This window comes from Miscanthus floridulus, chromosome 6 (genome assembly GCF_019320115.1).
Source record: "Miscanthus floridulus cultivar M001 chromosome 6, ASM1932011v1, whole genome shotgun sequence".
NCBI classification, from domain to species: Eukaryota; Viridiplantae; Streptophyta; class Magnoliopsida; order Poales; family Poaceae; genus Miscanthus; species Miscanthus floridulus.
In genome coordinates, this window is record NC_089585.1 from 86,764,823 (window position 1) to 86,787,636 (window position 22,814).

Consider the following 22,814-nt stretch of genomic DNA (forward strand, 5'->3'; position numbering starts at 1 on the left):
GCAGAATGTTGAGGTTGAAGGAGTGGAACTTGAACCTGATTTGACCTATTCCAAATATCCTATCTAAGTTCTAGTTCAGAAAGACCATGTTACTCAAAGGAAGACAATCAAGTTCTACAAGATACAATGGAATCAACATTCCAAAGAAAAAGCTACTTGGGAATCCAAAGATTACTTGCTAGAAAAATTTCTAGAGTTTCTTGCGTCAATATAGAGTAATGTTAGTTGAAGCTCGGTTGTTACAAATTATATTTTGTAAAGGGACCTCAGCTGTTTTATGGACAGGTTTTGGATGTTTTTGGAGTGACACGTTTCCTTTTCCATTACTTACCCTATGGCATTGAATCTCAAGACGAGATTTCTTTTAGGGGGAAGGATTGTAACACCTCGGGTGTTTAAATACTAAAATATGCCAAGTCATCATATGCATAGCACATCATTCATGTGTTAGTGAAAATTTTGATATGCATACACTAAAACAAGTTTACCTTTATGTGGTATGTGTTGAATTGTATTGTTTGAATCAAGTTCAAAATTTTGGTTGGATTTGACTTTTCAAGAAAACCCTGATTTTTAGTATTTAAATCCTACCCTAAAAAATCATTTCAAAATCTAAGCATATTTTGGGGTTGAGCCTAAAAGCAAAAGTGTAGAGCTTGTCAAGTTATACAAAGTTTGTTTTTGGAGTTTTCAAAGCTGTTATGAAAAATTTGAAGTAATTTGAAAAGGCGAAATTCTTTAAATGTCCCCTATTTGAATTCAAATTTGCATTTCAAAATGTAGACTGAATTGGGGGGTGGTTATAAAAGAAAAGTTGTAGAACTTTGAATTTTGAGCAACTTTTATTTTTGGAGATTTTTGAGTTGTTATACAAATTTGGGAGTAATTTGGAAATTGAGACGAATGGCAATTCTGTAAATATGGTGAACAGTGCTCGCCACTTAAGCCACACCACCAGCGTCCTTCTCCTGGCTTCCAGTCACGCCTGTGGCCACCCTCGGCTTTGCGCTAGCACGAGCAGGCCACTGTGTGTCGCCTCCTTGCACCTTTGCCACCCTATAAAGCCCTGGAGCCGTCGCCGTTCGTTCCCTTTCTATTCCTCTGCTTTTCCCGTCGCCACCGCTCAACTCCGGCGAGCCCGCGCGCGTCACTGTAGTGCCTCCACCATGGCAGCCAAGCCAGTCCTAGCTCTGTCTTCTCCTTGCGAACCCAGCCAACCAACTTTGGTCGCCTGATTCCACCGGGAACCCGTGGTGCGTGTCTTTCTTCCCCGCGACCGGCAGCCTCACTATCGTGCTTGTACCGTCATGGCCAGCACTCCACGATGTGCCTCTTTCTTTGATCATGGTAGTTCCAGCTTTGCCTTGATCCCATGTTGCTCTCTGACTGAATTTTTGATCCTTTTGATCATCGCAGTCGCCTAAACGCCGTCACCGACGTGGTTCATGCCGACCGTCGATCCGCCTCTCCATTGTTCCTCCAGCTCGTCCATCGCCTTCAACGTGATCGGGGTGAGCTCCTGGTTCTTCCCGAGTTGTTTGTTTCACTGTTACCAGTCTCCTGTCACCGGCATAGCGCTGTTGTGCAGTCGTGGCCGCCATGGCTAGCATAGTGCTTGGTCTAGTTCCTAATTGATCTCGCTAGTGCCACAAATCGATGCGCCATGTTGTTGTGATCATGTTGGTGACTTCGCTATCACCAGTGACCTCGCCATCGGCGAGAAATCGCCGGTCAGAGCCATCGTTGCCGTGGTCAGCGCCAAAGGTTGAAGATGACATGTGGGGTCGGTTGTCAGTGACTCAGTATTCAAAATGGATTTTTCTATTTTGCAGATTTGAATGAATAGTGATAGTTTTTGTTATTTTTGTGTAGAATTCTTTAGAGTTCCAAAAATTATGAAAATTTTTGTGTGACCTCTCTGTAATGTATATTATTTAAGAAAAATATGAAATGTTGTTTTTCAGTACTTTTTAAATGTGATGAAAATTGCTCAATTAATTAATAAATGGGTTTCCATGATTTTTCTAGGCTTAATTAATTATCCAAAAATTATGAAAATTGTTTTGCCACTTAGTTATCATGTGATGAACATTTACAAAAATTTTGAGCTCAATTAGAATAAGTTGATTTATTTCATAATTTTGAATTAAATAAATAATTCATAAAAGCAAATAGTAACCTTTAATGATTTAGGTTTTGTTTGAAATTTTGGATTGAGTGATGACCTTAGGTCATTAGTTGGTAATGATCCTTGGCAATGGAAGTAAGTGTTACGAAAAAGGTTTAGTTAGTTTGACTTGCAACTGTACCACGAAGGAAAGTTGTATTCGAATTGTTAATTTTGCATCCATTATCAAGCATCATGTTTCGTATCCCGCATCATGTTAAACATGACATTGTTACTACGTGTAGTGAACAAAGGTGAACACGTGGTAGTTAATCAAGTTGCGGAGGAAGTTAATCTATCTATTGAGGTTGGATCGGATAATTGTGGAACGTCGCAGGAACCTAACTTTTCCGTCAACAAAGGCAAGCACCGGATGAATTTAACCCTACCTTGTGTTTTACAAATTTTATCGCTTTTTGCTTTTATATATTGCATTAAGTGATTAGGAGTCAAGTGGAAACCTAATTGGTGCATTACCAACCTTGTTTTTCCATATCTACCTTGTTACCAGTTTATATTCATAAATACCTAGTTATGCTTAGTCATGCTTAGTCGGGTGATTACCTGTCACCTGTGAGTTTTAAATAGATCTTTGGTTACTTATGTTATCCTGAGATATGAGCATGTGAAGTAATAAATCTAGACCGGGCGGACTCGGTGTAGGGGAGCCACAAGACATGGAGGTCTTGTGAGCGGGTTCTTTCTGCCTGTGTCGATTAAGGTCCGACCGTTGTTGAACTGTGTGAGATGAGACTTTGTAGTACTAACCACATACTCCGGTAAGCCTTAACTTGGCTATTCTATTATGAGAATGGCTACTCACGCATTGGGAGTGGAGAGATGGCGAGATTAGCATGTACCCATGTGGCCATGGGCTGGAATGGTGGAGTACTATATTCTCGAGTGGCGCAGACCCGTTCTTGTTTTAGAGGATCCAAGAGTAGGTTGATATATGTAAGTCGGGGACCTGCATATGTCGTGTGGTCTCAAATCCCTAGCTGGGTTTATAATCGGTTCGAATCGTCGTTGCTCCTCGGTTATGGAGACTTAACTCTCTGTTCATCATCGTAGTTAATAACTAAAACTTGAGCTGGATTTGAGAAAGAGTTTGATATGAAGTTCATAATCTCATTATGGATCATGGCAGATTCATATATGGTTCTTATGAAGTTTAAATGTTGAAATACTAAAATTTTGTTAAAGAGCTTTTACGCAAAAGAACTTTGAGTATTGCTTAAGCCATACCTTGAATCCCTGAGCCTGCATTCCTGAGTTCTATTAGTTTCTATTTTGGTTAAGTCTTGTTGAGTACTTTTGTACTCAGGGTTCGTTGACCCTTGTTGCAGGTGAGCCTCATGAGCAGGTCTGTTTTGGACCTTGCTACATGACTATTGTTCATGTTGATGACGATAAGTGAATGTGTGATCCTTGGGCAGGATGCTTATTTTGTGTGTTATGTTTATGTTAATTATGCCACTCCACTACTACTATGGTTTGTAATAATAATTGTACTCAGTTTATAAGGTTTGAAACAACTGGTTTGTAAACTAAGTTACCATAAGACTTTTGCTATTTTACTCTGATGTATATATTTGAATAAATGTTGTAATACTGTAATGACTCTGTAATGTGATCCTGCTCGGAAATCGTGGATGATTCGGGGTTCCCCGAGGACACCCGACAAACTTCTTAAGTTACAGGAACATATGCATAGTCGTCAAAGGTCATTGGACAATGACAAGTGCATGTGGGTTCTATAACTTAGGAGGTTCTGCCACAATATATTTAGGGGGAGCTTAGTCTATGTAATGTGAGAGTCAAATTTTGTGACCTATTCCACTCCACATACAAAGGATCACAAAGTTTGACCCTCCCTTGTGCTACTAATGTCTTCCTTTTCGATGTTTGATTTCAAAGGGGGAGAATTTGTAGGACCAAAAGCAAGCCCAATCATAATAATTTACAAGTGGTAATGGTCTAAGAAAGGGAGGATAGTGGATTCTGGAGTTAGAGGGAGGCTTAAATCCATAATGCCACATGGGGACATTTGCAAGGGCAAGATAAGTTTCCAAAGATGTTTACATTGTGGTATCTTTTAGCATCATATAACCTTGCCCTTTGCAATGCATCCTAGCAAGTAAATAGTTTTTAAATTCCAAAATTTTTATTATTTGCTTGTTTTGGTCGTGTTGTCATCAATCACCAAAAGGGGAAGATTGTAAGGAAAATGGACCCTAGGCTTATTTACTTTGGATTTTGGTATTTGATGACCAACACAACCAAATTTGACTAATGAATTTACAAGTAATTGTTTTGTAGTTCAATAGGATGCAAGACGTGACTTGGATGAAGGCGACATGATGATCCCATGATCAATACCATAAGAAAGACCCTAGAAGCACAAGAGAAGACCCAAGATATCAAGCAAAGTCCCAACACAAAGATAGGAACCAAGCCAGATGCAAGATCACAAAGAAACGAGCTCCATAGAGGTGACTGGACATGGCCCTATGGTGATCGGACGTGTCCGATCAGTTGCTTGGCAACAACAGGCATCAGCAGTAGTGACCGAATGCTGAGCAAGGCAGTGACTAGATGCACATACTTCACTGTTCATCATCGCGGCAACAACTCAGCGAGGACCAAACACAGCAGCACTGGATGACCGGACACACAAAGTGTCGCATCTGATCATATCCAGAAAGGTTCCAGAGCGGCGCCAGCGCAACCAGACGCGTCTGATCAATGATGACCGGACTCAGTAGTGCATCTGATCAATGCGCGAGCTCAAACGGTTGGGATGACCAGACGCGTCTGGTCAGGACGATAGTAGCGTCCGGTCAGTAGCAGAAAGCTGGGTTTCACCCCTAATGGCTACTTTCTCCATGAGACTTATAAATAGACCCCCAACCAACCATTTGAGTAGTGGAGAACTGAGGAAACATACCAAGGGTGTTGATACATCATTTTAGTGATGTCCACATGTATAGTGCTTAGTGATTCATTAGGTGATTAGCGTAGGTGCTTTGCGAAATGCTTAGGTTGATTAGACCACTGCTTATGCGCTTGCTCTAGGTTTAGGCCTAGTGTTTAGTGAGGTTTGCACACCTCTTACCACTCGGTGCTTGCGTGCACCATTGTTGTACATCAGAGGGGCTTGTAGTCTTGCGAGATCACACAAACCCCATTTGTGGTGTGACCGCCACCGTGTACCGAAGGGAACAAGGCCCACGACGGTTTGGCTGGAAGCTTGATAGTGAAGACAGCGGGGAGTGGTCTAGGAGAGGCTTGCTGAAAGGCACACCGGAGGCCCACTTGCGCATGGGGAAGGCCCGGGACTATCTACGAAGTTATCCAACCAAGAGCTTGGCCCTTGTGAGGGATTCCCTATGAGAGGCTCCAACGGGGACTAGGGGAAAGCTTACGCGCTTCTCAATACCTCGGTAAAAATACCGGAGTTGTCGACGGGAGTTTGCATATCTCTACCTTACTCTTTACCTTCTGCATTTACATTGTTTGCATAACACCTTTTACGGTAGAGATAGCAACACACTAGCAAAACCATAGTTGCACATTTAGATAGTTTATCTTTTGCATAGGTTTTGCTAAGAATAGAAAAAGAGGCCATAGTTTAGAGTTAGAGTTTTAAGTTGCCTAATTCACCCTCCCCCTCTTAGGCGTCACGGTCCCTAACAGTGTCAAATCTTGATGGTAAGCATTTCAAGAACTTGTGGGAGAAGTTCTTGTCCTTCACCTCCTCTTCAAGTGCTTTGAGATCATTGACAAGCACTTGAAGCCTATGAAACATCTTTGGCACACTTTCATCTTCCTTCATCTTGAAGCTAGCAAACTTCTCTTTAAGGATGTAAGCTTTGGCACCCTTCACCACTTGAGTGCCCTCAAATGATTCCTCTAACTTCTTCCATACATCATGAGCTATCTTAATGTTCTTGATTTGCTCAAACATCCTCTCATCCAAAGCATCATGAATAGCACTAAGAGCAATGCCATTGTTATGGAGCAACACCTCTTCGACCATGGTGGGATTCTCCAGATCGGCTACCTCAAATTTGGTCTCAACCACCTTCCACACCTTTCTATTTATTGACTTGACATAGGTGGTCATCTTTTCCTTCCAATATGGATAATTTGAGCCATCAAATTGGGGTGGCTTCTTGGTGTTGTTGATTTAAGCCATTTTGACACCGTAGGTTGTCAAGCCACAAATCACAGTGACCATGGCTCTGATATCACTGGAAAAGTCCTAATGGCTAGAGGGGGGTGAATAGCCTATTAAAAATGTCTATAACAACACTTAAGCCAAGTGGTTAGACAATAAGATGGCGAAGCGAGTGTTGCACTAGCCTACTAAAAATGCAAGCCTCCTATCCACAATTCTAGTTGCTATGAACTCTAATTCACACAAGAGGCTAAGATACTACTCTCTAAGTTAGCGAGCTCTCAAAGACTAACTAAAGAGCCTCACAAACCACTAGACAAGGCACAAGCTAGCTCTCAAAACTAATTACACCAAAGAGCTTAGCTACACTAGAAAAGTAAATACAAGAGAGGTAGTGATGTTTATACTACCATGGTAAGAGATGATCAATCAATCACAATGAATACCAATGAAATCCTCGGAGACACGATGACACAAAGATTTTTCATCGATGTTCACTTACTTGCCGGCAAGCCAGTCCCTGTTGTGGCGATTCACTCACTTGGAGGTTCACGTGCTAATGGCATCACACGTCTAACCCATAATTGGGTGCCACACAACCAATACAGGATGAGGATCCACAAGCCATAAGCAATAATCCACTAGAGTATCTTTTGGCTCTCCACCGGGGAAAGGTCAAGAACCCCTCATAATCACCATGATTGGAGTTGAAGACAATCACCTTCCTCCACTCAATGATCCTCGCTGCACTAGCCATCTAGGTGGCAACAACCACCAAGAGAAACAAGCGAATCCCACAGCGAAACACAATCACCAAGTGCCTCTAGATGCAATCACTCAAGCAATGCACTTGGATTCACTCCTAATCTCATAAAGATGAAGAATCAATGATGGAGGTGAGTGGGAGGGCTTTGGCTTAGCTCACTAGGTTGCTATGTCAATGAAAATGGCCAAGAGAGTGAGCCTAAGCCAACCAAGGGGCTTAAATAGAAACCCCCACGAAATAGAGCCATTAAGTCACATAAGTGACCATCGGACTCACTGACATGGACCGTTAGACCGTCCGATGCTAGTCACATCCAACCACACATTGCCACATAACCATGTTCAAATGAGCCGACCATTGCCGCCAACAGTCATGCAGTCGCACGCTGAATGAGTCGTCGGAACCCGTGCCTCAGACGCACTGTTAGACTCCACATAGGGAGGGTCCGATGTGGTCTAGAGAGCACCAGAGAGGGTAAAAACCCTTGGACCCTGATCTGACACTCACCGTCGGACTCCACGGGGAGTCCAACACTGCCACGTGTCGCGCCCTTGTGCAACATTGAATGAATACTGTGCTTGATCCATCCAACCCTGCCGAACTCCAGGGGCCAACACTTTCTTCTCTTTTGCGCGTGCTAGGGTAAGCCATTGGACTCACCCTGGCCCCTGATTCACTCCTTTTCAAGCGCGATCACTTCACCCTTGTGCATGTGTTCTAACTCCAAGTATTCCAACACTTGTGTACGTGTCGATGGAATATTATCGGCAGTCCTTCGACGGGTATCCCACGAAGGTAGATTGATCGGCAGAGGAGCGTGAGATCAAGAACAAGAAGGCAATAGAGACACACGAGTTAGATAGGTTTAGGCTAGTAGCATGACGTAATACCCTACTCCTGTGGTCTGTTGGTTTGTATTAGCTATCGTATGATATACCATGATTTTAGAGGTGGTCCCTGCCCGCCTTATATAGTTCAGGAGGCAGAGTTACAAGTCAGTTAGATCTAAGAGATAACCAAAAAGTAATAACTGATTATAGGAATCTTGGGATCATAGATATCCTAACAGAACTCATAATATCTTCAGGATATCTTCCCAATGTCTTGTGAGAGGCGTCGACTAGAGTCATGCCTTGCAAGGCTTCTTCTTATGGGCTAGGCCACCCCTAGGGGCATAGCCCATGTGGTCTGCTATGGGTATCTGGGGTCATACACCCCACAACTAGTACCCAAGCACCTTGTACCCATTGTGCAACGTTGTCTTAAGCTTGTCCAAGCAGGTGTGAACAACGCCAAGCAGTCAAGCTTATGGTCTCACCACCATGCTGAACTGCCGAGCTACATGAGCCGTCACCGAGCAGAGTGACCAAAGTACGGCTTGCCATAAGGGTGTAAGGAGCTCAAGTTTAGAATCGAAAATTTATCCATAGTGGACCAAGTGTGCCCACTTAGAATTCGAACAAACTTGTTGGAGTCAATCTTCCTCTATAGGCGTATAGTCTTCGAGAAAAAATCCTGCACACTCACCGTGAGCTGAAGTGTGCCCACTTAGTCCCCGAGCCTAACAGCAGATGATGTAGTCATGTGGTGCCAGGGTCAGAAATAGAGAAACAACCAAAAACCAATGAAAAAGACCACCAGTCCCTGAGCTGCAGGTGGAGTTATCGAAGAAATCCAATCATGGAGGAAAAACCAAAGTAATGGCTAGACAGCATCAGTTACTTAGCCTCAATAAATGGCGGAGATGTCGGTGATATTTCGGCATGGAGCAACTGAAGGCAGCAATAAATGAGTGCCATGGGCTGCGGTTTGCGCGGAAGCCCAGGTAACGGCCCATTTGCCGCATCGGAGAAATCGCAGCGGCGCAGATCGCGGGAACGGTTCCCAAAAAATCCTTGAATGCAGAACGGTGGGGAGGATCCTATATAATAGTGCCACCACAGTTCCCATTCCCACCTTTTCCACTTCATCTTCCTCCTCACTTCTCGCGCTGCCAAATTTACAACCACATCTGCCTCCGCCGCCGAACCCTAACTAGATCGGAGAGATGGCGCCGAAGAGAGGAGCTGTGAAACCGAAGAAGATGAGTCCCAAGAAGGCGGATGTCATGGCCCAACGCGACGAGGAGTGGGTGTCATCACGAATAGGAGAAGCTGAGCTGAACCGATTGGTGGAAGCCGGCGTTCTCCCCGACCGTGCGACCGTCGGATGGCGGCCAGCTCTCGGTGAGTCCTTTCCCACGCCTCACACTGATGAAGCAGTAGTATTCGAAGATTATTTCTGGCGTGGGTTAGGGTTTCCTGTGCACCCATTTCTGAGGGATCTGTTGGAGCTCTGGGGGGTTACTCTATGCAACCTTCACCCCAACACCATTCTGCACTTCTCTATCTTCATCCACTTTTGTGAGGCATACCTTGGCATCCTACCCCACTTCAATCTCTTCCTTCACCTATTATGGCTAAAGAAGAGAGGTGGCACTGGTTTGAAGGTGGTCGGCGGGGTGTATCTCTAGCTTTGGGATGGGATGGTGAGTGAATATCTTACCATACCACTGAACACTTCGCTGAAGGGGTGGAACACCAGATGGTTCTACATGAGACAAAGCCACCCAGCGGTGCGTTGTAACATCGACCTTCCTAGAAAGCCAAAGGAGTTGGTCGAAGCTGCTGAGCAAGGATGACATGGATCAAGTGAATGAACTCCTCGACTTGATAAAGGGTGCGAAGACCAATGGTGGATTGGTAGCAGCGAGTTTCATAGTGCGCCGCATACAACCCTATAAGGAGAGGGCGCACCCAAGTTTTGAATTCAAAGAGGAGACCGATGGGACTCGAGAGAGGCCCAAAATACTTTCCAGGAGCGATGTCGAAGAGCGAACTATCGAGCTGTTCGCTCCGCTATCCTCCTTCAGGCTATCAGGGTACACAAAGCCCTTCAATTGCAAGAATCTGCCCCTCAGGTGAATGTCTTTACTTTATGTTTTTGAGAATTTTATTTATACTACCGAGCAATAAACTAATCCTACTCATGTGAAGATCCATTCGCAGGATAGGGCAGTGTATTTCTCGGGCGTACCGAGAAACGATTGGCCACCGTCAGTGGATGCACGTCGACCTGTTCAAATTGAGGAGAGCTCCGTCGATGTCTCCTCGGAATCTAGAGGAATGGACACTGGTTGGATGGAGAGTCCTCCCTCGGTGCCTGCAAAAAATAAGGGAAAGAGGTCGGCAGAAAATGAGCCGGCATAAAAGAAGAGGAAAACAGCAATGACTGCTCCCCGCAAACCAGGCGAGATCTCTCTAGATGATGACTAGACCAATCGAACATGAAGAACCGCGGTGTTCGATTGGTCTGACAATGACAAAATTCTCACGAACCCTCCCTCGAGCACAAAAGGGCCTTGGCTCTACCCACACATGGAGCAACAAACTGGTGTATGCGAAGAAGTCCTTGAGGCTCCAACAAGGAGAGTCCCCAAGCATCGAGCGGAGGGAATCGCTGCGCAATAGACGTCGGAAATACCTATGGAGCGGGTAACAGAGATCCTAGGGCAACAAACAATAGTAGCCCTAGAGCAGTAGACTGAACCAAGGCTGATCGAGGAAGAGCCGAGAATTCCCCCACTGAGCACTGGAGTTAACCCCGTAGCTGCGCCTGGAGACTCTGGTCAGCACCGTCGGTTTAAGAAATTGAACCATAAGACCAAACCGTAAGTACTCTTGTGTTGTAGTTAATTTGCTGTATTTTCTTTACTTATGTTGTTACTGAATAACTGATTTGACACAGTGTAAGGTGAGCAACAGATCTAGCCCCACCCGCTCAGACTGATCGGTGACCAGAACCTTGTCCTGGAGCGGTGGAGACGACAGCGGACCACATCCTGGAGTCCCCGAGTGCTCAGGAGCACATGGGGGAGCCAATTGCTGCCCCTGGTGATCTTCCTGGTAGTGAGCGACTGCCTATAATGGCAAGCGAATCGATGACAGCTCCTTCTACGATGGTGGAAATGGGAGCGGAAAAGCTTTTGGAGTCAAATGAACAGATGGCAGTCCCCGATTCTCTAGAGGGCATGGTCGGAACTGCTATCCAACCACCAAGCCCCAAGGTGGTCCCTTCGGCTGCGATGGAAGAGGACGAGGTGGAGGAGATCGTGCATGACGAACCTCGACCTCAAGTAGTCCGGATCCTCTGAAAGCACGGTGAAGAAATAGTTATTGTTGAAGAGGAGGACACCACCAAGGAGTTCAGGAGACTAGAGACTTCCCTTACTGGTGTGATGAAATAGATCAAGGTGAATACTTCTTTTGGAAAAGTCCTAGTCGTTTGTTGGCATTGGTTAATAATAATGTCATCATATTTGTTGCAGGAAATATCTCAAGTTGCTGAGCAGCACCGCCAGCTAATAAAGCGAATGGAGCCCCTTGCAGCGGAGAACAAAAAACTCAAAGAGGCCAGAAACCTCTCAGAGAAGAATATCCAGCAAGCCCAACGCGAACGAGACCTTGTGGAGTCCAACGCGTGGGACCTGGAATACCAAAAGGGGGTCCTTACCGAAAAGCTAGCGGCTACGTCCGAGCAAGTGCGGAGCCAGTCCGAGCAGCTGGCCGCTATCTCTGACCAACTAAAATGTGCTTCCGAGCAGCTGGAGAGGAAAAGCGAACAGCTCAACAGTGTATCCAAACAGAAAGCAGGTATGGTACATCAACGAATGTACTTTAGTATTGCTGAATAGCCTCATTTCCGTTAACAACTGCTGTGCTTGTAGAGCAAGATGTTGAGCTCAGCCAGATGCGCCAAACCATCGATCAACTTCGCCAGGAAAAAGCAAAGGAAGCAGAGCGGGCAACCAAACTTGTTGAGGAGCTGAAAGGTGAATTCCTTCTAGTCGGTATCATTGTTGTAGTAGCTCCTCGTATAATAGATCATTGTAATTCTCGCAGGTTATCGTCATAAAGCCAAAGCATAATTTGATGTGCTGGTGTAGGAGGCCAAGGTCCAGAAGGAGAACTTTGATACTGTAGTCACCGCAATTAAGCCAGTGCTCGACTGCACCTGAAAACGGCCACTCAGCACGACGGTCGGCGGCAACACCCTGACACTGTCATCCAGAGGTGCAAGGCAGCATAGGAAAACTTCAAAACCTTCAACCATGATGCCATTACTACCATCGCTACCCATGTCCTTGCGATTGTTTGGTCCCATTATCCGACCACCGACCTTCAGTCCATAGAGGGTGGGTTTGCAGAAGGATTGAGCGACACGGAGACCTAGCAGCTGGAGGATGAAGTGGAGGATGCAGCAAAAATGCTGGCCGGTGACATAGATCTGTTTGGCGAGATGGATGGTGATGGCGGAGCTCATTAATCTGATTATAGAAGACCATCTGTAAAACCTTGACTGTTTATTAGAAAATGCAATAGCACAAGAAGCAAGTACTAATCTAATATTTGTCATAAGGTGCTTGTATATGTAATATATGCAGTTTGCTTATAGTTCGGCAAAATAATCTTCGAAGTTTCAAACCTAATGCGGTAATGCGTAGTTCAACTAACGTCCGACCAGTTGGTCTACTACTAGTCCCTATGGCCTTGGCTAGCCCATAGTCCATAACGTCGAGCGCGGAGCCCATGCACATGTAGGAGTAACAGACATGACCTAGGAACCACAGCCGACCACCCATGACGTAGAGCGCAGAGCCTATGGCACGTGTAGGGAAAAATTGGTGGTTGAGTCTTTTCCATAAAAAACAGCGCTGAACGTGTTCTGGTCGGCAACTGTTATACGAACTTGGAGATAAAGGCAACACAAGCGGCGTCCGAGCAATGTATTCTATGTTGAACTCTCGGCCTTGGCCGACCCATAATCCATAACGCCGAGCGCGGAGCTCGTAGACATGTAGGAAAAATAGGTGTGACCAAAGGACCATAGCTGACCACCCATAACGTAGAGCGCGGAGCCCGTAGCACGTGTAGGGAGAAGTCAGAGACTGGGTTGTCTCCGAACAGAACAGAAAAGAAAAAATGTTGCTCTCCGATCAAAAAAAATGTTTTTGCTATATGGAAAACATGCTCTACGATTTGGAGAAATCGTGTTTGGCGATTTGGAGAAATCGTGTTGGGTGATTTGGAGAAATCGTGTTCGGCGATTTGGAGAAAATGCGTTCGGCGTTTTAGAGAAATCGTGGTTGGCGTTTTGGAGAAATCGCGGTCGGCGTTTTGGAGAAATCGTGTTCGGCATTTTGGAGAAAACTAGTTTGGCGATTTGGAGAAACCATGTTCAGTGTTTTGGAGAAAATGAGTTCGGTGTTTTGGAGAAAACGAGTTCAGCGATTTGGAGAAACCGTGTTCGGCGTAGTTATGGTGATTACGTATTGGAGTTCGTTATGAAGTAGCATATAGCTCAGTGACCACAAGTGGTTGTTAATCCACAATAGAGACAAAACGGAGACAAGTTATGGAGACCAAAAAACATTACTGAATATAAATTTGTAGAGTATATATCTGTAGTGTTTCAAGGATAGAAACATATAAGGTGTTTGATGTGCCATGAGTTGGGAACATCGACTCCTTCTAAGTCACTTAGGCGATAAGAACCTAGTCGAGTAACCTCCTTGATGACATAAGGCCCTTCCCAAGGGGAAGAGAGCTTGTGCAAACCTTCAGTCCTTTGTTTCCTATGGAGAACAAGGTCGCCGACAGAGAATGAATGACCTTTGACATTTCGGTTGTAGTACCTTCACAAACCTTCCAGATATTTAGCTATACGAACATAGGTGATTAGGTGCTCTTCTTCAACTCTGTTGATGTCCTTAGACCGAACAGCCTCGGCCTGCTCTTCATCATAGTTTTCCACTCTAGGTGCTCAGAAAGTAACGTCCGCTAGTAGTATGGCTTCTGAGCCGTAGACCAGAAAGTATGGAGTTACGCCAGTGCTGCGACTAGCTTGAGTACAGCTCTTGCAGCTCTTGCGCCGGCATGTGTATTTGCTTAGCGAAGAATTAGCATCCTTCACAATGTCGGACGAGATCTTCTACATCAGTGATGGATGTGGGCCAATAAAAACTAGCTCGGAAGGCCTTGCCGACCAATGTTCTTGAGGCCGCATGGTTGCCGTAGGAACCAGAGTGAATTTCAAGAAGCAACTTCACTCCCTCCTCTTGGGTGATGCATTTCTGCAATATCCCTTCCTTGGCACTTTTCCTCATCAAGCTGCCGTCCACCAACACGTAAAGCTTGCTCCGACGAACTAGGCGTTTAGTTTCAGTCTTGTCCGTGGGTACCTCAACGCTGGTGAGGTACTTGATGAATTGATCCCTCTAATCGACGACCAGCGAAGGTACTGCAAGTACCAACTGCTCGGCAGGGGGAACTTCTTTAACTTCCTTATCTTCTTTTATGGATGGCGCTAGGAGATCTTGAACGAAAACCCTTGGCGGAATCACGGCGCGAGAAGAACCGAGCTTGGTTGGTTGGTCGGCGAGTTTATTTTGGTCATGTACCACGTGGTGATACTCGATGCCATAGAATTTTCCATCAAGCTTTCTGATTTCAACACAGTATGCATCCATCTTCTCCCTAGAACAGGACCAGTCTTTGTTGAGCTGGTTGATAACTAGTGCGGAGTCCCAGTACACCATGAGGCATTTGATGTCAAGCACGATGGCTATACGAAGACCATGGAGACATGCTTCGTATTCCGTGGCGTTGTTGGAGGCCGGAAGTGTATCCAAAGAACATAACGTAGCTTATCCTTGGTCGGCGTAATGAACAGAATGTCCACACCGGCACCATTGATATTAAGGGCGCCGTCGAAGTACATTACCTAGTGTTTAGGGCAAGCAACGGTGATGGGCTCTTAGATCTCGGTCCATTCAGTGATGAAGTCAGCGAGCGCCTGTGACTTAATGGTAGGTCTGCTTCTGAATTCAATGGAATAGGTGCTGAGCTCAATAGCTCATTTAATGATGTAGCCATTGGCTTCTTTATTGCGAAGAATGTCCCCCAAGGGGAACTCAGTGACCACGGCGATCTTGTAGTATTCGAAGTAATGTCAGAGCTTGCGCGACGTAATCAAAATTGCATATAATAGCTTTTGTACCTAAGGATAATGAGTTTTTGGCTCATTAAGTACTTCACTGATAAAGTAGACTGGATGTTGCACCTTGTAAGCGTGCCCAGCTTCCTTGCGTTAGACGACAATAGTTGTGCTCACGACGTGAGAAGTGGCGGCGATGTATATGAGCAAAGTCTCGTCTGGCCTTGGCGCTGTCATAATCGGTGGCTTTATCAAAAACAACTTGAGCTGCTCGAAAGCTGAGTCTGCCTCCTCTGACCAGGAAAAGTGCTCGGAGGCCTTGAGGAGCTTGAAGAAAGGCAGCCCTTTTTCGCCGAGGCGTGATATGAAGCGGCTTAAAGCAGCCATGCAACCTGTAAGCTTTTGTATATCCTTGACACATGTTGGCCGTTTCATATTGATGATGGCGAAGACCTTGTCAGGATTAGGCTCGATACCTCGAGCACTAACTATGTAGCCCAGCAGTATACCGGATGGAACTCCAAAGATGCACTTTGAAGGGTTTAGCTTCCATCGGTACTTGTTTAGGTTGGTGAAGGTTTCTTTGAGGTTGGCAATAAGGTTGTCGCCTGTCTTGGTTTTGACGACCACATCATCGATGTAGGCTTCGACATTGCAGCCGATCTGCTGGTCGAGGCACATCTGAATGGCCCTTTGATAGGTAGCCCCGGCATTCTTGAGTCCAAAGGACATAGTTTTGTAGCAGTATGCACCGAAAGGTGTAATGAATGACGTCTTCATCTGGTCTTCTTATTTGAGGGAGATCTGATTATAGCTAGAGTAACAGTCAAGGAAAGAGAGTAGTTCGCAGCCGGCGGTAGAGTCTATAACTTCGTCTATCCAGGGCAAGCTGAAGGGGTCTTTAGGGCAGTATTTGTTAAGATCAGTATAATCAACGCACATTCTCCATTCTTTATTCTTTTTTTGAACGAGAACAGGGTTTGCTAACCAATCTGGATGATACACTTCTTTTATAAACCCGGCAACTAAGAGCCATTTTATTTCTACCCTAATAGCCTCCTTCTTGTCTAGTGCGAATCAGTGGAGTTTCTGCTTGATCGGTTTGACGGTCGGCGAGACATTCAAGGAGTGCTCGATCTTCTCCTGTGGTACCCCCAGCATGTCTGTAGGTTTTCAAGCAAACACATCGGTGTTGGCACGTAGGAAGGAGACAAGCGCGCCTTCCTATTTGGGGTCAAGGTGAGCCCCAATCTTCGTGGTCTTGGAGGTGTCGTCGTGGCCGAGGCCGACCTCCTTGATTTCCTTGGACTTGGTGGAGGCACGGGGAAGCTCTAGCTCTAGAATCTCCATGTCATCGGCGGGTACTATCTTGGCTTCGGCGACCACGCTAGCCATCTGGATGGAGAGGTCGATGGCTTCGGCGAGAGTGAGACTCTCTGTCTCGCAAGCATAGGCAACGGAAAGGTTGGCCCGCAGAGCTAGGACTCTTTAGGCGAAGGCATCTTCAACACCAGATACGCGTAGTGTGGTACAACCATGAATTTGGCCAGAGCTAGCCAGCCAAGTATGGCATGGTAGGCGGTGTCAAAGTCAGCGAAGTAGAAGTTGATATGCTCGACGCGGTAGTTGCTTGCCGTGCCAAACTAAACTGGTAGGGTAATCTCTCCAAGTGGTCTAGATGCCCTTCTAGGTACCACACCCTAGAAGGAGGAGTCCAAGGGTGTGAGATCTGATATTGCGAGGCCCAACTCCCTTAGGGCTCCGGCGAAGAGTAGGTTCAAAGCACTGCCACCATCAACAAGGACTTTTTGAAGAGCACCTTCTGGACGGTTGCGTCGAGGACGAGGGGGAAATGCCCTATATATGGTATGTCTGTCCACTGGTCAGCCCTGCTAAAGGTGATGGGGATCTCGGACCATGGGTGATAGTTGGGGTCGGCGGTAGTTTCTTCTAAAGCGACGGTGAGCACTCGTCGGGCGGCAAGCTTCCGTTCCCTTCGACTCTTAGTGGAGGCGAGGCCCCCGAAGATGGTGGCGACCACCTTATCATGGTCCTGAAAGGTGTTGTTGTTGTTCCTAGGCGGTCGGCGACCTCCGGCTCCATCGTTGGCATCGTCATCGAGCCTCTTGTCCTAGAACTCCCTGGCTAGACCAATGCAGTCCTTCATCTTGTGTTTGGCGTTCTTGTGAAGAGGGCATGGGCCATCGAGGATCTTTTGGTACTGCTCATCATAGTTATGCTTGGCATGAGGTTGACTAATAGCGGCGAAGATGTGTTCTGGCCGGCGGGTGGTGATTTTGGCTAGGCCTGTGTCCTCCTGTTTGATCACGGCCGCTATCACGATGATAGCTACGATATTTGGGACGGCGGTCACTGTAACATCGGTCGTCGGGGCGATCATCGTACCAGTGAGGTGGTCACTGAGTGCCTGCATCCTCGTTGAAGCGCACCTCGGCTTCCTCTACATCGGTGTACTGGTTGGCGATAGTTATCATTTCACCGATACCGGCCGGCAGCTTACGGTTGAATTTGGAGCGAAGCACGCGATGATGGAGTCCTCGGATAAAGGCGGTGATGACTTCAGCTTCCGTGATATTGGGGATAGAGTTCCTCATCTCGGAGAAACACCAGATGTAGCTGTGGAGGAGCTTAGATGGCTTCTAGTTGATGTGGCTGAGATCATGCTTCATGCCGGGTTGAGTACACGTGGCCATATAGTTGTTGGTGAAGACTTTCTTCAACTCTTCCCACGAACCAATGGAGTCCGGTGCAAGGCTGGTGCATAAGCTCAAGGCGGGTGGTGTGAGCATGACGGGGAGATAATTTGCCATGACACTAGTGTCTCCTCCCGTGGCATGGACGGCAGTGGCGTAAGCCTGTAGCCACTGAGTTGGGTTCATTCTTCCTTCGTAGGGCTCGACCTCGGTGATCTTAAAACCACGGGGCCATCAAAGCGTTCGGAGTGCCCTTGTGAAAGTTGGAGGCCCCTCAGGGTTGTTGACACCATAGTTTGTGGCGTTGTGGTCGGGGATAGGCTCAAGGGTTGAGTCCGGGTTGCCATACTCCCTTTCGTAATCCTAGTGGTGACGTACTTCGTCTTCATGGAGACCAAAGCGACGTTGCTTGATACGCCGCCGCGCATCCCGAAGGTTGCTAAGATGTACTCTAGCACCCTATTTGACCTCCTGGTCATGTTGGCGATGGTGTTCAGCGCGATGCCCCTTGGTCCCCCTTGGAGAGGTAGCAATTGGTCAGCGAAATGGCTTTGACTTGGGCGGTGATTGGACCTCGGCGCAGCTGATCGATGAATCATGTTCGTAGAGCACAAAGGTCTCTGATCCTCGTGGATCTCATTGACCTGACAGTGAGCCCGCTTTAAGCATGGCGGCGATCTTGGCGAGCTCGGGCGTTTGAGGGAAACGAGCGAGCTCGTTGGCGGCTACTGCCAAATTGGTGCTTGGAGTCTTGAAGACGTCGTGGCCGTCGACGCAGAGGAATTCTTCGTCGAGGTCACGGTAAGAGCGGGGAGCGGTCTTCCTTGAGAGTCAAGCCGATTATTCTGAGTAGCCTTGGCCCTCGCAATGGCTACCTCGTTTTCTCGCTGTTGCACGCGGTTGACGTTACGGTTCTCCCGAGCAATGTGCTCCTCCTCGGTTTTGCCATTCTGAGGAGGACTATCGATGCTGATGTTGAAGATCGCACCACCCCGGAAGGGTGGAAGGAGAAATTGATCGGAGAAGGTTTCGGCGAGGGTCTCCATAGAGGCCCTGAGACTTGGAGCCCGGAGCTTCTTCTGGGATGGTCTAGAGGTGCGCCCAGGGCTTCGGCCTAAGTGTAGCGTGTTGATGGCTGGCGGGAGGTTGGACGGCGACCTAGTCAGCAAGTTTGCCCCTTAGGGCATGCTGGTAAGCCGGTAGCGGCGTGGAGAATCCAAAGGGTAGGGCTGTAGCCCCTATAGTTTCTCGAGCACCCTCCAATAGATCTAGATCGGAGGGTGGTCGGCGCTGAACCAGAGTGTCCAGTGCTGATTCAGCGACGGAGAGACAATTGGCGAGCTTTAGTCTGACCCGATCGATGGATTCGATCAGATCGTCGTTGTTGATCGGCTTCCTCTGGTACGAGAAGTGGATGTGATTTTTGCCAAAAAGACCTTAGATGCCTTCAAGATCGGATCTGCAGTTGCAGGTGCATGGGTGGCCGACGTAGAACCGATCTGCTCCGGCTCGAGGAGCTCTTCGACTCTGTCAGCGTTGATGACCCACGAGATGGATCCGACCGTGAAGATCTAGTCAGGCTGCGGAAGGGATGAAGAGCCTATGGAAAAAGGCATCTTGTTCAACAAGGAAACAGCATGCACACCCCTACCTAGCGCGCCAACTATTGACAGAATATGCTCGGCAGTCCACCGAGGGGTATCCCATGATGGTAGATTTGTCGGTGGGGGTGCACGTAATCTAGAACCAGATGGTGACACAAGGCGCAGAGATAGCGATTTAGACAGGTTCGGGTCGTCTGATCGATGTAATACCCAACGTCATGTGTCTTTGGTGTATTGTATTGATCTATATGTAGATCTGATCTGATAGATCCTATCCGCTAGGGGACCCCTACCTCTTCTTATATACTTTAGATGAGGTAGGGTTACAAGTAAAGTAGCCTATTTGGTACTATACAATGTCTTGCAGTGCACACCGAGCAGCACCGTGCATGCCTTAACCTTGTGGGCCGGGCCACCCCTAGGGGCGTAGCCCATGTCTTGGGGGCCATACCCCCATAGCTAGTCCCCGAGCCTAACAGTAGGCAACGTAGTCACATGGTGCCAGGGTCAGAAAGTAGAAGACCAGCCGAACAGGCAGCCAGTCCCCGGGCGTAGCCTCGAGATGAGAACAAGCACATTCACCGCAAGGTGAAGTGTGCCCACTTAGTCCCCGAGCCTGCTGGAAGATGAAGAATGAATCTTGTAGCAAGGTCAAAGAAGTCTGAAAGCTTGCCCACATCGTCTGACATGTGCATATCAAGCCCCTAGACATGCTACCCAAGATCAGCACCCTGATCCAAACAACATGGAGCAGCTTGATAGCACACCGACGAGACGTAGCAAGATCCAAGCACCGAGGAGCGAGGAGTCCCCGGCGTCACTGGCGATGTCCGAGCACCGAGGAGCAAGGAGTCCTCGGCGTCGCTGGCGATGACCGAGCACCAAGGAGCGAGGAGTCCCGAGCGTAGGTGGTGATGTCTGAGCACCGAGGAGCAAGGAGTCCTCGGCGTCGCTGGTGATGACCGAGCACCAAGGAGCGAGGAGTCCCCGGCATTGCTGGCGATGATCAAGCACCGAGGAGCAAGGAGTCCCCAGCGTAGGTGGTGAGGTCCGAGCACCGAGGAGCGAGGAGTACCCAAAGTCGCTGATGATGACCGAGCACCGAGGAGTCCCCGGCGTAGGCGGCGATATCCAAGCACCGAGGAGGCCCCGCCGAAGCTGGCGATGTCCGAGCACCGAGGAGCAAGGAGTCCTCGGCGTCACTGGCAATGACCAAGGAGCGAGGAGTCCCCAGCATCGCTGGCGATGACCGAGAACTGAGGAGCGAGGAGTCCCCGGCGTCGCTAGTGATGTCCGAGCACCGAGGAACGAGGAGTCCCTAGCGTAGGCAGCGATGTCCGAGCACCGAGGAGCGAGGAGTCCCCAGCGTCGCTGGCGATGACCGAGCACTGAGGAACGAGGAGTCCCTAGCGTAGGCGATGACATCCTCCGAGCACCGAGGAGTCTTGACGTAGGCAGCGATGTCCGAGCACGCAGGAGCAAGGAGTCCCCGGTGTCGCTAGCGATGACTGAGCACCGAGGAGTCCTCGGCGTAGGCGGCGAGGTCCGAACACCGATGTAGCTGATGACATTCGTGCGGTGAAGTGTGCCCACTTAGTCCTCGAGCATGAAGAATCCGAGCGCTGAGGAGTAATCAGCGTAGCTGGCGATGAAGCACAAGCGGCGAACAGTCTGATCAACTGGTCGGCGGCGAAGTGAACATTAAGTAGAAACGACCGGCGAACAGTCCGATCAACTGGTCAGCGACGGAGTCCATGAACCAAGCGGTCCGACCAGTTGATCGGTGGAGAAGTCCGAGCACCAGGTGGTCCGATCACCTAGACGATGATCCTGCAATACAAACATGTAGAACGGGTAGTACATGATACACAAATACATAAACTCCGAAGAAAAATCAGCAATGGTGATGAAACGACGTATGCAGTTCGGCGATCAGTTGGCATAAAAATATATTTATGTTTTAATATAAACTGCCGAAACAATTAGTGTGTAGCTGAGTCTCCAGCCCTAGCTAGCCTATAGTCCATAACGTCGAGCGCGGAGCCCGTGCACGTGTAGGAGGAACAAGCGTGACCAAGGAGCCGCTGCCGACCACCCATAACGCAGAGCGCGGAGCTCGTAGCATGTGTAGGGAGGAGCCAGAGATAGGGCCATCTCTGGAGACGTTCGAGCATCAACGGGACTGTTCGAGGGTTTGGAATATCGTTTGGAGAGCAAATATGGAGAAAACAGTTCAGAGAAACATTATGGCGATATACGGAGATTGGAGAATATTTAGAAGAATATTAAAGCGTGACTTATCTTTGGACAGAGCATCTGGTCGGTGACGTATGGCGTTATCTGGTCGGCGTTGACGGTGAACACTAGGTGGGTGGTGAGTTGTTGGTGAAGGCGACCTCGGAGGTGGTTCTGAGATCGGATCTGCTGTCGCAGGGGCTGGTGTAGCAGCGATGAATCATCGTCATGGACCGACATGGATCTCCATGAGATTGACAATGAGAACGCGTTGTTGATTTGAGGTCCATCTGGCTCGCCATGGATCAAGCGCACACCCCTACCTGGCGCGCCAACTGTCGACAGAATATCGTCGGTAGTCCTCCGAGGGGTATCCCACGAAAGATAGATTGATCGGCAGAGGAGCGCGAGATCAAGAACAAGAAGACAACAGAGACACATGAGTTAAACAGGTTTAGGCTATCAGCATGACGTAATACCCTACTCCTGTGGTCTGTTGGTTTGTATTGGCTATCGTATGATATGCCGTGATTTTAGAGGGGGTCCCTGCCCGCCTTATATAGTCCAGGAGGTAGGGTTATAAGTCGGTTAGATCTAAGAGATAACCGGAAAGTAATAACTGATTATAGAAATCTTGGGATCATACATATCCTAACAGAACTCGTAATATCTTCAGGATATCTTCCCAATGTCTTACGGGAGGCGCCGACCAGAGTCGTGCCTCGTAAGGCTTCTTCTTGTGGATTGGGCCACCCCTAGGGGCGCAACCCATGTGGTCTGTCGTGGGTATCCGGGATCGTACACCCCACAGTACGTGAGTTAGCAACATTCTAAGCCAAATCCTAAGGGTGTTAGCACTCACTAGAATCTAAATGCATATGCAATGAATTATAACATCTAGTGGCACTTTGATAACCGCATTTCAATACAAGTTTCACCCCTCTTGATAGTACAGATATCTATCCTAAAGTGATCATGCCTACTAGGTGTCTTGATCACCAAAACAAAATGGCCCTATGGTTATCACCTTTGCCTTGAGCCCATTTTATTTTTCTCTTTCTTCTTTTCCAAGCATGAGCACTTCATCATCACCATGGCCATCACCACCATCATG

The 22,814-nt window shown here is 47.7% G+C and overlaps 1 protein-coding gene across 1 annotated transcript; it reads left to right on the forward strand.

Annotated features, from left to right (window-relative positions):
- Positions 1-11,110: 11,110 nt before the first annotated feature.
- LOC136460782 (uncharacterized) lies at positions 11,111-12,169 on the forward strand. Its single transcript, XM_066460355.1, has 4 exons — positions 11,111-11,287; positions 11,480-11,804; positions 11,879-11,997; positions 12,098-12,169. Exons 1-4 carry the CDS (start codon positions 11,111-11,113, stop codon positions 12,167-12,169), a joined length of 693 nt encoding a protein of 230 aa, XP_066316452.1.
- Positions 12,170-22,814: the final 10,645 nt, after the last annotated feature.

Bases quoted from the DNA above. Each gene is read 5' to 3' on its own strand.
- LOC136460782 (XM_066460355.1), top strand. From the start codon at position 11,111: ATGGTGGAAATGGGAGCGGAAAAGCTTTTGGAGTCAAATGAACAGATG. The intron at 11,288-11,479 runs GTAGTCCGGATC...TATTTGTTGCAG, and splicing joins ATGACGAACCTCGACCTCAA to GAAATATCTCAAGTTGCTGA. The intron at 11,805-11,878 runs GTATGGTACATC...CTGTGCTTGTAG, and splicing joins TGTATCCAAACAGAAAGCAG to AGCAAGATGTTGAGCTCAGC.